At 44.8% G+C, this 15654-nt stretch overlaps 1 protein-coding gene across 5 annotated transcripts in view; it reads right to left on the minus strand.

Annotated features, from left to right (window-relative positions):
• APP (amyloid beta precursor protein) overlaps positions 1-15411 on the minus strand; it is a 205882-nt gene extending 190471 nt beyond the window's left edge. For all 5 annotated transcript variants that reach the window (XM_027680895.1, XM_027680894.1, XM_027680892.1 and 2 more), the window contains exon 1: positions 15154-15411. In XM_027680895.1, the coding sequence (XP_027536696.1) occupies positions 15154-15210 (57 nt within the window). In that variant the 5' untranslated portion in view covers positions 15211-15411. The remainder of the gene's footprint in view (positions 1-15153) is intronic.
• Between the last annotated feature and the right edge of the window lie 243 nt (positions 15412-15654).

A 15654-nucleotide genomic window follows, 5' to 3' on the forward strand; every position in this document is an offset into this window, starting at 1 on the left:
ATATATATATATATATATATATATATATATATATATATATATATATATATATTTTATTTTAGTTTTGTTCCTTTTCCCCTTCCCCTTTCCCTTGTGAAATTCTATATAAGTGTAAATATATTTATATATATCAGTTTGGTTGTCCTCTCTCTCGTTTTCGGGTTTTTTTTTAGTTTTTTCTCCCTCTTCTCCCTGAGGTTTTTTTTGTTGGGGGGGGGGACTTCTGGTGGTAAGGTTTGGAGACTTGGCAGGGAGCCAGCTTCAAACCATATCAACCCTTCACCATCTTTGCATTCTCTGGTATCCTTTTTATGTTGTGCCCAAAGCTGCACACAGAATTTGAGGTGAGGTCACACCAGTTTCTTGGAACCAAAGTGCTGCATGAACCCACTCTGTACTACCAGCACAACAACCTGTTCCATCCTCCATGTTCACAGTGTTATTTCCATCTTCAAGGCTTATCAGGCCTTTTCACCAGGATTTATCAACTGATTGCAGCACATGCCACATAGCCAGACGAAGCTCAGCACAGTTGTTTCCACCTCCTAAGAGACTCTAAAAATAGGTGTACGAAACGCACATCCCAGCCCAAAAAGGCTAGGCTTATGGAAGCTGGTCTTTTTTCTTCACTTATTTCTGCAAACTTATTAGAAATAGCCCACAGAGTTATCAGACCTGCTGGCAGAATGACCACCACTACCCTGAAGTAAGAACTCACTCAGAACAGGTACCCGTTATGGGGAGAGGGGGAAGTCTCCCTCAAAGCCATAGTAACTGTTCAAAGCTCTCGGGAGTGCCTCACCTCCTAAAGGTATGGGCAAAGCTGACAAAAAGATGTGGCTGACAGGGGAACTGCAGTGTCTTGCCAGAGCCTAGTCTTTGGCATGGCATGACTTCCCCAGAAGGGCATCAGCAAACACTTGCTCACTCCCACTCCAGAACATCTTCAGGAGCAAAGCTTTATTGAGAGAAAACTGTTTCCTTCTGACACTTCAGAAAAATTATCTGTGTGGGAACTGTATGTGCTCGCACACGGAGAAGGGAAAACAACAACCCGAGTCAAGTACACCCACACGCCACCGCAAACCAAACATTAAAGCAGGATGGCAAACACCATCCCTGCAGAGGGCTCGGGAGAGCTGCTTCTGGAAGACACCCGTGGCATGTAGCTGAAACCCATTGCTGGCACTGCAGCTTCCAGAATGAGGACTGAGGGAGGACAGCAGAGACCGAGAAGCAGAGAGGGCAGCACAGCAGTGATGGTGTGGGGGACACAACAAGCATAAGACCCAGCACAAGTCTGTAAGACTTCCCAGCATCAGAGCCAACACAGGCACATACTGAGCATCACCTTATCTAGGGATAATTATTGCAAGCAAAGCATGTAATTTTAATGCACCTTTCTCATCTCCTCCCATCATTAAGAACTGGGAAGAGAAAGAAATCCACCCTGAGACATAGGTGTGTCTGCTAACCCAGCACTAATAAAATATTTGCTGTATGTGTACCTTCAAGTACAACTGGGCTACGTATTTCAAACAGTTTCAGGCAACCAAACCCATTCTCTACCTCAGAATTTGTTCTGCAGACAACTGCAGCTATTAAATGTGTCAGTGCAGGGAAGGTTTTCAGGATTTATGCACATGGATCTAAAAACCCACCTGGGGAAAAACAAAGAAACCAAACAACCCGGTAATTACCACGGTTATATAAAAGGATATATTTTTATTAAAAAGAAATAAACCTGTGTGTATAGCAAATGTTTCTTCACACAAGTCATAATATGCCTTGAATTAGCAAGGAAACAACTACAGAACTAAAAATTTACTGAAGATTGAGGGGACATTGAGATGAAGCACTCTTATTCCTTCATTAACACTTTGCATTTTTAGCTATGTCTAAACAAAATCTCATTTTTCCAACACTCCTATGGTATGCTCTAAGCAAGCACTTTCCCAAAAAGTCCCAGCTGCCTGTTGTGAGTGCCAGCAATCCAGCAATTATGATAAGCACTTCTGAACACCTAATCAAAACAACACAAGCTGTAGAACTGCATTATTGACTTTGTTCTGCAAACACAAATTCATAACCAGTGTGCTGCTTTTGAAAACAAAGCCATTATATCCTTTCCATTTCTTGACTGTTTTGGGGGTTTTTTTAAAGCTATATGGAACTCATGCAATTAACTTGTCAACTGTTGCTTTACAAGCCACTTGCCCATTACTGTTACTTAAAAGGGAATCTCGCTTGCATGCTTAAACCAAATCTAGGCACTGCACATAAATAACACCACATATTGTACATAAACCTGGCTAATAGCAAAAAGACTAACAACAAACACTATTCTGGGCAACAAAACCACTTTTTAATACAATACATGTGATGTCACAAAAATGGGAGAACCAGTATAGGAAGTTGCAAGAATACTTTTGAAGTATGTCAAAGAGGGAGCTACCAAGGGTTCTGTAAAAATAAAAATGAACAGAACACAAACACACACACACATAGAAAAAAGAAAACACACTAAAAAAAAAAAAGAACCCTGCCCAAAAATTCATGGTTAGGTTGGTTTTTCTTTTAATTAGGAAACTAAGTATCATTTGAGGTCTGAGACAAAAAAATAGAGAGGAGAGAGTTTCTAGGCAGACTAAAACCACTAGTACAGATTTGTACAACTGCATTTAAAAAGACATACAAAATTTTAGCTCCACTCTCTTTAGTTTAACTCCTACTTCACTTCTATGTTCTCTTAATCTTCTGGTCTTGATAGTCATACACACCAGCTAGAGATAAACCCTCCGTGACAGAGGTAAGGGTGTAGTCAGGATACCCAGCATGCAATTAGTGACATCCTGCTGGGATGCCCCCACCTACAATGTAAATAAAGTCTCCAAAGTAACATACAAACAAAAAACATTACTTTAAAGGAAGTTCTCCAAAAAGATGTGACCTCCCCAGCTTCCTAAAGGAAAAGGTAAAATTCATACATAGCAAAGCATCTCCCACGGGATAAAAGAGCCATACCCCAACAGGGCAGGAAGGACACCCACTGCCTGCATCCTCTTCCTATCCCAGATGCATTTTCTCCTGTCAAAGCACAAGCAGAACGACATGGGGGACACGGCACATAAAACTGAAAGCCTTCCATGTTCATGACAAAGTACCAGTGATATGGCTGTATAGGACTGAAAACATCGAGACACTTCTCAAAGGAATTTTTATGTGCTCTTTATGTCATGAAATTGAAGTCATGAGAACGGTTGGCTAAACATACTGTCTCTTTCTTTTTTGAACTCAAAAAAGACCATATCAGTTCTGGATTTCTGTACCATCTGGTTTAGGAGGAAAACTTGGTATCCTCTGACATACTGTTCATTGAAACAAACCAGGAGAAGGATGAATCTGCAAGATACGTGTTACCAAGATATACAGGCTTTTTAATTAGGAAAGACTAAACCACCTAAAGATTAATTCATAAATTTTAAGGCTTTCTCTCTACTCTTCCCCTTGATTCTTACAAGAGAATCACTAGTTTGTCAAAAACACTCAGTAAGTTGTTTATTGCCTCTTCCCATCAACTCGGGAAAACCATTCAGTCTGGTTCCTATAACACATGCCACAGAGCAGCAAATAAGGTCTTCCCATTTTCCTTCCCTTGCAGATTGCCTTCAGACAGACCAGCAATTTGGCTGCTGTCACGATTAAAAGCAGTCTTTGAACTAGGAAGCCAGTGACATCATATATTTCTCAAAGTAAGATGGTTGGAATGAGAACTGGGAGTGGGAGTGGTGTTTCTTTGGGGATTTGTTGATGGGTTTTGTTCATTTTTTTCCCCCTAAATGAACCTTACATTGCATTGTTTCTCCTGAAACAAGAATTAAAACTGTTAGAGTAAGACAAAAGAAGCTGAACACCAAAAAAGACCTGACAGACAGCACTGACCTGGAGACAAACCTCACAAGAATTACATGATGGTTTATTGACTGCACAGTAAATAAGAACAGGATTTTTCAGTGGTGTAGAAGACACCCACAAGCCCCTCAGGATCTGGAGGGATGGCTCCTGGCAACCTATCACCCAGACAGGCAGGAGAGCAGCACCAGAACAGCAGAGCTTGGCAAGGGGAGGGAGAACCCACCCACAGTTCTGTAAAGGGCAAAGGAAAGATTTGTTTGAATTCTTGCCTTAAGACTCTGGACAAGTACAATATGAACAAAACAAATTATACGTTGATGGAGTGGTGCAAACACCCACAATTACTTCCGTTTTCTTTCATTCCCCCGGACAGGCTCATACCTTACCAGGAGCCTAATTCCAGGGAAAGCTGCTGGCAGCCAAGGCAAGTGTACCGTACTGAAGTTTAATGTGTAGATTTCTCATGTGCCCACTCCCTCAAATCTTAAATATTTGCCTTACCCACATTATTCTCTGTAAGCAGTAAGTAATGGACATAAACAAAGTCTGAACTCCAGCTTAAACACAGTATTCCCCAAAGAACCACGTGGCTTTTTACACCAGCCTCAGCTGTTACAGAAACACGGGAGCTATTGCTCCTACCATACATTATTTAGTGATCATCACAGGGGTATTTTGGCTACAGACTCAGTCATTTAAAAAATGAGAAGACCTGAAAACGCATTAAGTACTCTTTATCTGTTAAGGCCATATTCAGCTTGAGTCAATTTCTTAAAAATTGTTTCTTTCTTTAAAATTTCTGTTTTGGAGAGCCACAGAGCAGGGCTGAATGCATAGAGCAAAGACAACCACAAGCAGATACAACACAAACTTGCTCAGCACTACCCAGCAGCATCCCGGGCCTTTAGTTTATCAGTCCTGCTGAAATAAACCTTTCAAAGGGTTCAGAAAAGTTATCACTCACTTTTTATTGCAATTTAACACCAAGAATAGACACTTTCCAACTTTCCTTGAAAAGTTGTTCAAATAGTGTATTGCATTTTTATCTGTGAAACCCCAAACCATAATAAGCAGTTTGTCACAGAAAACGCTTGCTAACAACAGGTTTAAAAAACTAAATACATCAAGTTTAAGGTTTAATTATGTTTTGTTAACACCAAAACTCATATCCTAAAATCAACAAGCAAATAACTTTTGCTGTATTTGTCTACAAAACACGGTATGACTAGACACCACTGTATTCCCCTCAGGGTATGTGGTTCAGGCACTTGGGAATTCCCTGTGGGAACAGAATTTAAATCCCATGATTTCAACAGAGACATCTGATCTAACCTCTTACACACCACAGGTTGTTACTACATTTCTCCTGTTTACAATGATTAAGCCAAACGTCTTGTATTTGCCTCTTTGAAAAATTAGTTCTGCAGTCTTCTTATCTAGAGGCAAAAAATCTATTTCCATTCTCCACTTGCCCCAAAGCCCATATTGCCAAAAACATGTCCCCCGTTCCCTATCTGCATGCCTTTCCTTCCCTGGTATTTCCTCTTTGCAGAGGCAAATAAGGACTTTCCAGCCTGAAAACTCATAAATTAGGTTGTTTTTCTCATCTGGTTTTACCTCCAGAGCTGGAATTAAAAAACTTGAAAAAAACCCAACCTCTATCCAACAGAGCCACTAATTCCTGTCCCAGCTCTCTCTTCCCTTTGCCCTTCTCAGAGAGAGTAGGCTCAGCTCCCCAAAACCACACCTAGCACACAAGGTAACCCCAAATCCATGCCCTGATGTGAAGTCCCACTGCTCGGTCTCAGGGCGGTGAGGGGGGACAGAGGGAAGGAAGCCCTGCTGAGCACAAGGTGGGCGTCCCAGCTTTGCCCAACACTTAATCCCTCCCATGGCCCCTCCTCAATATGGGTTCCAGGCCCCAATGTCCCTCTTAAAAAAAATGAGGCAGCCACTTGATTACCAACCTCAATGACAAACACTGGTCTTACAGCAACAACAGCAAACTCAAGGCTTCCACCCACTCCTGTTGAGCCTCACAAGTCAACAGCACTGTACAAGTCATATTTTCTCTCTCAGCTCATAAAAGGAGTACATAACAGCCTTTTGTTACTTCGAAGTTTTCTTTCAAGTGACAGATTAATTAAAGTTTTCTTCCTCTTATCAGTTAAGAGATACAATTTCCTTAAAACATGTTACAAACATTTATGCCTGCATTGATATTCAAGAACACGCAGCCCAACTCAAAGGAAAGGTGATGCTTCAGACGAGCCAAGCGACCCGTGTCAGCCTCCGTTTCCAGAGCATGAGTCTTGACCTTCAGTATTTTTGCCATTGCCCACAGCAGTTCTGTTAAACAGGAACTTAGTAGTTCAGCATTTGTGCTATAGCTATGAATTAATCTAAAGGTGTTTGACAAAGCCTTATTTAAATATGTTTTCAGAAATATAGTTTAGACTGATTTCAAAGTAAAATACTTTGACGTAATTTTACCCTGCAGTTTATCAGCAATTACACCTTCACTCCAAGGCTCAGCTGTCCACTGGATCTCCTTGCAAACACCCTCAGAAAGGCACCAGCTCCTCTGCCCAAAGGAACATCTCCCAAACCAGAGCAGGGATGTAATGAAGCCAGTCAGCCAGGGCAAGCCAGTGGATCAGTGTGAGGGGACAAGGCAAATCCTCCCTCCCTGATGGCACAGCAGGACCGGGACTCACCCCTCTCCCACCCACCCACCTCATCTTGGCCATTCACCAAATAAAACAGCTGGTGACCCAAGCAGGCAAGTGTTGATTTGTGTCAGAGATATCACTTCAGCCTGGATTCCAACAGGAGGCTCGCAGGGAAAGGTGAGGCACTTCACCTCCACAGCTCAGAGATGCCATCGCAATTACGAAGAACACACGGAAAAGAAGAAACTGGCTTTTAAGGTGATAAGGCTGGCAGGAAAAAGGGAAAAAAATCCCGACAATTTATATTACCACTGTGAGAATGAAAGAAGGCTATGCCAAAACAGAATCAATCTAAGCAAAAGTGAAAGAACCTGTCAGTGTTCAGGTCCCCTCAGGAGCCTTCCCAACTCCCTCACTCACATGTTTGTGTTTCTCAGCCTCTTACTTGGTCTTTGAGTTTTTAGGCTTTCCAACTCCCCTTCTTATCCTCCTACCTAAAATTTAAACAATTAATTGTAATTTTTGGAGGGGGTGATAGTGGTTTGTTTTGTCTTTTTTTTAAATGAAGTAAAACTGATATCCTCATCATAAATCATATTCTCCTGGATGCTGGGATTACAGACAAATTCTCATCTGCAAATTCCTCACAATGAAGTTCTAGGAGCTAAGGAACACCGAAAGAAAGACAACTTGGAGTTCCAAAATTCTCAGTTTAAAAAGCTTGTTCTTAAGCAATTTCAAATTAATGTTATCCTTTTAAGACTTAATGGAACTGAAGACAGAACTGGCAAAAGGAAACAACAATGAAATTACGATGCTGAAAGATGTGTCATTAAAAACTATTTTATTCCACTTCATAGTTAAGAGAACTGGGCACAGAACAGTCGAGGCACACATACCAGAGCTGCAAAGAATCAAACAAGCTTCAAACCAACCCAACAGTTTAACATGTGTGACAGGTCTAGATGCTTACTGATGCTATGGATGCACAAACCCCTCCCTTTTCTGTACTGGAAGTACTCAACAATTAGACTACAATCAATCAACATTTGGTACATTTTAACTTACAACACCTATGAAGAAATACAAAATAATGAATACTCTTTTAAAGCCACTGCCTTTTCGTTGCATTGCGTTTTCTTCCCTTTCTCGGTTTACCTTCCACTAGATAATATTGTATTTTTCACTGTTTTACATGAACAAATATGTACACATTATACGGGATGTATACTAAAGAGAGATTTTTTCAAGGAAAAAAAAACAACTGGAAGACATGACTTAGTTTATGAGAAACTTTGAAAAATAACTACAACAGAATCAAACCTTTAACAATAATACTTAAAAAAATCTATCTCCCTTTGTTTTGAGGTAAGACATAGGGAATAAATGTAGTTGGAGTTACTATTTGAATGATGAGAAAGCAGAATGCAATAAAACTATTGTACCAGTTTAGTACTATATATTTCAGATCCAAAACTGAAGCTACAAATAAATTTACATAACTAAACACAGAGGGAAGAACAGGTTTGCGGTTAGTTGTTTGTCCCAAAACTCTGTCATGGTGAATGACAAAGCAGGTGGGGGACAAAAACCAGCCCTTTCCAGAGACCATAATTTAGAGAAAAATCCATTGTACAGGGTCAAATCTTCAGAACGAGCAATCTCTCCTATAAAATTGTGCTGATAAGGTAAGAGGAGGCATGCTGCAGGCACAAAGACAATGTGATATCACAACAAGGAGATTGGAAAGAACTCCAGAATCCTTCCCCATCTCTATTTTTTTTATGTTTGTGTTCATTGGACAGTACTTCTAACTTTTGGAGGTGGATGAGGTGGTAATTTTCACCTTCACCAGAAGAAAACAAGTTAATGGTATACTTCATCTCCATTAGCATCAAGTAACTGTATTACCTAAATGTGAGCTGTGTATGTGTAAACTCCTGTTTCATAATTTCAAAAACCCCAGAAGTCCAGTATTAACACAGTTCCCAAAAAATATAGGGATTTGCCCACCCTGCCCCCATCTTGAACTCCTATTAGACATGTGCTTTCTTTTACTAATTGCAAGTCCAAGCAAATTTCATAAATCACACAAACTGTCATACTGGATCACTTCCGTAGCCTGCTCTGAAAAGGAGCCATTTTTAAATGCTTTTACTAACAGGTACAACCAGTTTTGCCCCATTCCTGTCATATGTTATCTGCTGTGCTTGAATAGATAAGCTCTGCTCTGGGGGAATACAGACCAGAAAAGGAGGAAAAGGGAATTCCTATCTGGATTAGCTCAAAATGGGTCAATGGGAACTGAATGGAGTCATCCATCCCTGAATACAGTTCCTTGGAGATTTCTGCCTTTGCAGTGACTTGATGTGAACTTTTAACAATCAGGCACTCAAGAGGGGTGAGATGTGAAGGACTGTTCCTGCCCTGCTGCAAGTCACCAGAGGAAAGCAAAGAGCCTAACCTTAATTAAATGCTATTACATGAACCTCAGCAAATGCGGTTTCAGAAGTTGGCCCTCTTCCCCAAAGAAGCTGCCTGCTCTTTTAGCTGGGCCAGCTCGACTGCTTGTGGCTATTTTCCAACTCTGGTTTCTGAAGCATTCGCCAGAACATGACATCTATGCAAAAATGCACATTTCCTTTCTTTCAACACAGCCCAGGATCGTTAAATCAGCCTAGAGAGGGTCAAAGAGCACTCAGAGAGTGGTGGCCACTGGAAGCAGCAGGAGGAGGTCTGTTGCCAGCCCTGCAGCAGCGAAAAGAGCAGCTGGACTGCAAAACCAAAAGCACCCAGGCTCACATACTGCTTTGTCTAAAGCCTACAGTCCAGGAAACACCATCAGTTGACCAGAAGGTTTGCTTCTTTTGGAAAGCCTTTAAATCACTGCAATCTATACTTATCCTCTAGTATTCAGTCCTCAAGAGAGATTCAAGTTGTTCTGAACTTGCTGGGAGGACCATGAAGGAAACACACCAACGCAGAAGTCCTGCTTCCCAGCTGAAGAAAGCACAGCACTCAGAAACTTCCTACACTGGAAGCTACAGTAAAGAAACCAGCAACACTCAATGCCTACAGCTCTCTCCCGTTTCTGTTGATTGAGGCAGGGCCAGAAACCCACGGCACACAACTGTGGAACAGGGTTGTCCTTACTGTCAGTAGCTGGTGTGAGGTTTTCCACCCTTCTAAAAAGCATCACTTACTTTAATATCTTTACTTTCATACCCCAAGATTTGCTTGCCATCTGGAAAGCACATTTTGCGAGCCCCTGCAAGATTCTGGCACTGATTACACCCTTTGGAGTGTAGTACACCTTACCCTGATTTCCATCACGTGAAATTTCTGGTCTGTAATTACTCGGATCATTGTTCTGCTAAAAAATGCAGAAATGTATCGAAACAATCCTGTATCCTCCACACAGCAAGGAGCTTCAGGTGTGGCATTCATACAAACACACACACATACTAACTGGCTGTCATTCAAATTGATCTCCTTGAACAGAGGCCACTATCCCCATTTACTTTGCTTCTCATTTGTTATATGACTAAATTCTCACAAGGAAAGACAGATAATTTTGATGACTGGAGGTATCTCCAGAGCTTTTGGAATCTACAGCAGAGCACAACAAGATTTAATAATGAGGTAACTTTCTAAATGTTTTTTACTTCAAATGAATAAAAAACGAAGATAAATATCCAGGTTTCAGAACCAATGCCACATTACAATCAAGAGCAGAAAAGTGACTTATTTAGGGCTTAAGACTCAAAACTATGCGCACCCATTACTGGCTGATAATCTCAGCTGGTAACCAAACAGGGCAGAAAACATATTTTAAAACCTCATCTGTAGGCTGAAGCAGAGTCAGGTAAGGAGGGCAGATTCCCGATCAGGTCGTGAGAATGAGGGCTCATCAGACTGAGTGCATTCGGTTTTAACCAAAAAACAGGTCAGAGCGAAAGTTCAGCTTCTCTTAAGAGGAGTCCTTTGTGTCCAAATTACTCCAGGCTCAAGCTTGCTATCAACACTGCTCCTGGCAATCCTCAGCCTAGCAGCAACTGCTGTAAACTCTCATCACAAGAGCACACTCTTAAGTTAGCCAAGCTTACAGAAAGTCTTCATTCAGTATTTTTTCAATTTGCTTTACTTTTAATCTTCTTACACCACAGGATTTTTTTCAAAATCCTCAGAATTTAAATCCAATAACACACAGCTCTAGACTTATGTGTTAAAACCACTCCAGACAGCTCACCTAACAACTTCTATGAACCTATTACCATACATAAACCCAATTATATTTTTATCAGTAGCAGTCTAGAACTTCATCTCCTCATTGCCTGGATGTAAGGAGGTATGTAATGACTGCTGGTTTAATAGAGTCTATGTACTAATATAGCATACAGAGGTATGCATATAGTGATTTTAATGTTGTACATTAAATATGCAAATATATTAGGGGTTTAGTTAGATATATAAATATTATATGATACCTCAGGTGGGTTTAATGCATTATGTGTATGCATACACGTACATATGGGCATTTGAAAAATATGATTTTTATTTATTAAACCCAAATACAAACTTTTCAACTTCTGGTTATTGCATACATTGACACATGTCAAAAATGACACAGTATTCAGAATTAAGGATGTCAATTAAGCCTAGAGACACTGCCTTGAAAACAGACAAATAACAACTTGGAGATGTTTCAACGCAGAGATGAACCGGCCAATCCATGGATGGAGGAGGCTGCCCAGCGAGGTGGTGCAAGCTCTGTCCTTAGAGCTCCATTTTCAAGACTCAACTGCTGAAAGCCCTGAGCAGCCTGGTCTGGTCCCAGAGCTGAATGCCTGCTTTGGGCACAGGGTCAGACCAGACCTCCTTGACAGATCCTGTGACCCTACCTACTAATTTCTTGATCAAGTCTCCACACCCAACAGCTTGTGTTAATTATTTTACTGAGTCACTCAAAATAATTATTCTATTCAGACAAACAGCTGTCAGTTTGTCAGGCAATTAGATGAAGTTACTATGTTCTTCAGCTATTTTGCTAAGCTTTGTATTGGAAAAGGACTACCAATTAAAAGAAATTGTCATACCTTTTCTTCACACAACTTATAAACCAAACTGTTTATTATTCTTCACAATTTATTAAACACATGCAAAGAGCAAGTCATGAAAAGCCAAAGGAGAGCTATGCTTCTTGTGGGTTTGCCATATAATTCAGCTCTGATCAATTAAAACTGGATTGGGGAGATGGCTTGTGTCTGTCACACAAACAGCTCATGGGGAAAAAAATTAAATTTAACAACATGGAGATCTTGTAAGCTTCCTCAGGTTTTCATGCGTGTTTCGTGAAGAAGCACGGCAGCTGATCATGTTTTTTTCACAGAAAAGGCATCTGAAGATCATTCGAGTCTCAAAATTGCCTGTTGCTCATCAACCAAACAAAAGACAAATGAGGGAGCAAGGGAGAAGCTTCTTTCTTTACTCTCTCATTTGTCCATTTGATTGCCAAGGATCCTGGTGGAGCAGCAGAGCCCACAACCCCATACAGCCACCTACCCCAACATGTCAGCATCTTAAAAAGAAGTGCAAAAGGGACCCTGCAACAAATGCAAGCCTGTATTAGGGGAATCTAGGAACAAAATCAACAGAAAGAGGAACTGTAAGTCTATGATGGAAACAAAGGAAAGGCTTCACTCCTCTTCCCACACAAGTCATTTCTCGAAAGATCTACTATGAAACTAAGCAATGAAGAAACAAATATTTGGAGCCTTTCACTAGAAACAAACAAAAACCAAACAAAAATAAGAACCTACAAAGCACTACATTACCCAGTTAAAAAAAAATAAATCTGTCGAGCAACATTCTTTTTGTCAACTAACCTTCTGATGGCCTGCTTGTATGATACCAATGTCTTAACAACTTCATTTCAGTCAGCTAGTAAAGGAGTCTTGCTTAGAAACATAAAACTAGAGCAGAACAGGCATGGTAGAAATCCTGATAACCTCAGTGTGCTAATGACAAGAAATCCTGATTTATAAACCAGGATCATTCACACAAATTCACAAGGATAGTTACTGTCTGTTGCATTTATCTACTGAAATCAGAAAATTATTGAAAAGAAATTAAATGCAAAAATAGCTACTGCAGAATATGATGACAGCTCTTGACCAATGGATTTTCTAATCCCAGTGAGAATGATTCACATGAGTGTCAGAAGCAACATGCTAAGCAACCACGGCATCACCACAACATCACTAAGAAATATTTCCTTTAGGGCTGCATAAATTAATATTAATCTACTCGTAATTTTAGAAAGGAATTCCTCATGTGTAATATAGAAAGAATTTGTTTTGTTCCTGCTTTTCCTCTTCCTTATACCATTCCCCGTGGAAAGCAAAGCGCAAGTTCTTTGCTGCTTTCCAGAAAGCATTTGTTAAAATGGCAGGAAAAGCGTTTCATTTCAGAAAAGAGATCTACAGAAAATCTAATTCAAACATCAAAATTTCACCCTTTAGCATACAAAGACAGTCCAAGTGCAGAACATGCATACGTGCAATTTCTGTTATGAAATATTTTAGTGTTATAAAAACAACTGGCTTGTTCAAAATATCAACCTTGGAGCATCAAGACTGACAAATGCCTGATCACAAGACCACCAGATGCTAAAACCTACTCTGCCATCAAACATAAAGAAAAGGGGTAAATACCAAGCCTCAGCCATTCATATGGAATGACAGAACAAGACTGAAAGCTTCTGCAGAAACATTAATGCCCATTTCAGTAAATGTTTCCAGGCAAAGTATGTCACTGAAAATTCTGACTATTACTAAGGCAGACACCATTGCAGAGGTCTCTGAACACGGACTCTCCCCTGAACGGTTTTGGTGCAAAATCCAAACCTCTTTCTTTCAAGCACCTTTACAGTAGAAATACCTGCACACGTCTCTGTAAGGCTAGGGACAGGGACCCAGCAAAAACGCCCATCCCTCTGTGGTCTATACCAAAGCACGGTCTTAATTGTAAAACCCCACTTTTTACTTCAGCTGCACATCCAAGGCAGAGATTTCTTTCTATTCCATTCAGACAAGAAATGGTTGCAAGAAGCTGCTAAAACCCAAGTGAGCCTTATAACTGGAAGCTTTAAATGTCTGTACAACTGCTCGGCTTGATACACCCTGCTCAATGTTGGCAAGATCATGCCTCAACGCAAGAGCCTTGGCGGCGGGGATGGAGAGCTGATATGAAGCTGTCCCCTCTCATCCACCGCGTACAAGGGTCCCTCTCGGGAAGGGCACCTGAGCCGCGGGCCGGCATCCCATGCCCGGGGGGAGCCCGAGCTTCAGCCCCTGCTTTCAGCGCAAATGCTGTCATCCACCTCACCCCCACCCAGACCCCGAGCCCCCCTCAGCAGAAGGGGGAATTAGCACTAGAGGAGGACAGAAGTCGATGTCTCAAGGCAGAAGGACGGCAACCAGGGAGCGAAGGAGACCAGGAGGTGACTCACCCCTCCCACACCTTTTTTTTTGGGGGGGGGGGGGTGGAAGGGGGGAGAGAACGGACACCCCGCCGTGTCGGCTCCTCCTTCGAGCTCCGGGCTTGCGCTGCCCCGACCCCGCAGGGACCGCGGTGCGCGCACAGCCCCGACCGGAGGGGTAGCGGAGGGACTCCCAGACCCCGCCCCACACAGAGGGGGACCCGGCCAAGGTGCCGCCCGGTCGGGGCGGGCGGAGCTGCCCCCGGGCAGGGAGGGAGGGAGGGAGGCAGGCAGGCAGGCAGGCAGGCAGACAGTGAGAGGAGGAGGAAGGGCAGGGGCAGCCGGCGGCCGCAGCGCGCACAGCGGCGGCGCCTCCTCTCTGCTGCACTGCAGAGGCGCCATTTTCGCGCGCCGCCGGCCCGCGGGGGGGCCGGGCCGGCCCCGGCCACCGCCCCCCGGGCACCGCCTTCCCGCGGGGCCGCTGCGCCAGCCGGCTGAGAGCTCCCGCCCGCACACCTGCGCCGCCCTCCCCCGCGGCTCCTCCGCCCGCAGCCCGGCCCCCGCCCCAGCGGGAGGATACCACGGGGTCCCCAGTCCGCAGACCAGCTCTGCGCCCCCGGCCCCTGCCCCTTCGGCGGATGCCACCGGGTCCGTCGCCCGCGGAGCGCCCGCTCGCAGGGAAAGTTTCCCTTCTCCGGTCCCCGGCGGAGACGCCCCCGCCCCGCCCTGCCCGCGGACCCCCACGCTGCCGCCCCGGGCGGGCGGCAGCCGAAGTTACGGGGGCAGCGCCGGGTCCGCGGGACCAGCGCAGGAGCCGGACACGCGCGGCGGGGGCGGCGGCGCCGTCCCCGTTCCCGTCGGCTCCCAGCCCGCTGCCGCCCCGCCGCCCCCGGCTCGCCGCCTCTATTGTTCGGCGGCGGGGGAGCGGCGGCAGCCAGGGATGGAACCCCCGGGGAAGGCACCCCCCGCCCGCCCCGCCCCGGCCGAGCCCCCGCCGCGGGGGCAACCGCGGGCAGACAAAGCCGCGGAGAAGCGGCGGAGGGCGGCGGGGAAGCCCCCTGCCCGGCCGCCCCCTGCCCCGCTTACCTCGAGAGCCCGGGCGGCGCCGGCGGCCAGCAGCAGGAGGGCTAAGTGGGGCAGCATCGCGGCGGCCGGGAGCGGGGAGGGAGGGAGGAAGGAAGGGAAGGAGGGATGCCGGCCGGCGAGACGCGGCGGGGTCCGGCTGTAAATCCGCGGGGCCGCGGCGCTGCCGGGGAAGGCGACTGATGTGCGGCGGCTCCGGGAGCGGCGGCGGGGCCGGTCAGCTGATGGCCCGGCCCGCCCCCGAGCGGGCGGTGCGACCGCCCGGCCCGGCCCGGCCCGCGGGGACCCCTGGCGGCGGCGGCGGGAGCGGCGCGGGGGCTCCGCACCGACACTGCCCTGCCCGCCGTGTTCCCGGGGCAGATCGCGGCCCCTCCGCGGCCGTTCGGGCACCGCCGGCACCCGGCCCCAAAGGCACCGCACCCGCGGGGTCCGCGATGCCCTGGTGCGCTGAACACACGCACCGCGCCCTCCCCCAAAGGGCTGTGTACAGCAACATCGTTGCAA

Source organism: Neopelma chrysocephalum, unplaced genomic scaffold (genome assembly GCF_003984885.1).
Source record: "Neopelma chrysocephalum unplaced genomic scaffold, ASM398488v2 Primary Assembly neopelma1_60, whole genome shotgun sequence".
Classification (NCBI taxonomy): domain Eukaryota; kingdom Metazoa; phylum Chordata; class Aves; order Passeriformes; family Pipridae; genus Neopelma; species Neopelma chrysocephalum.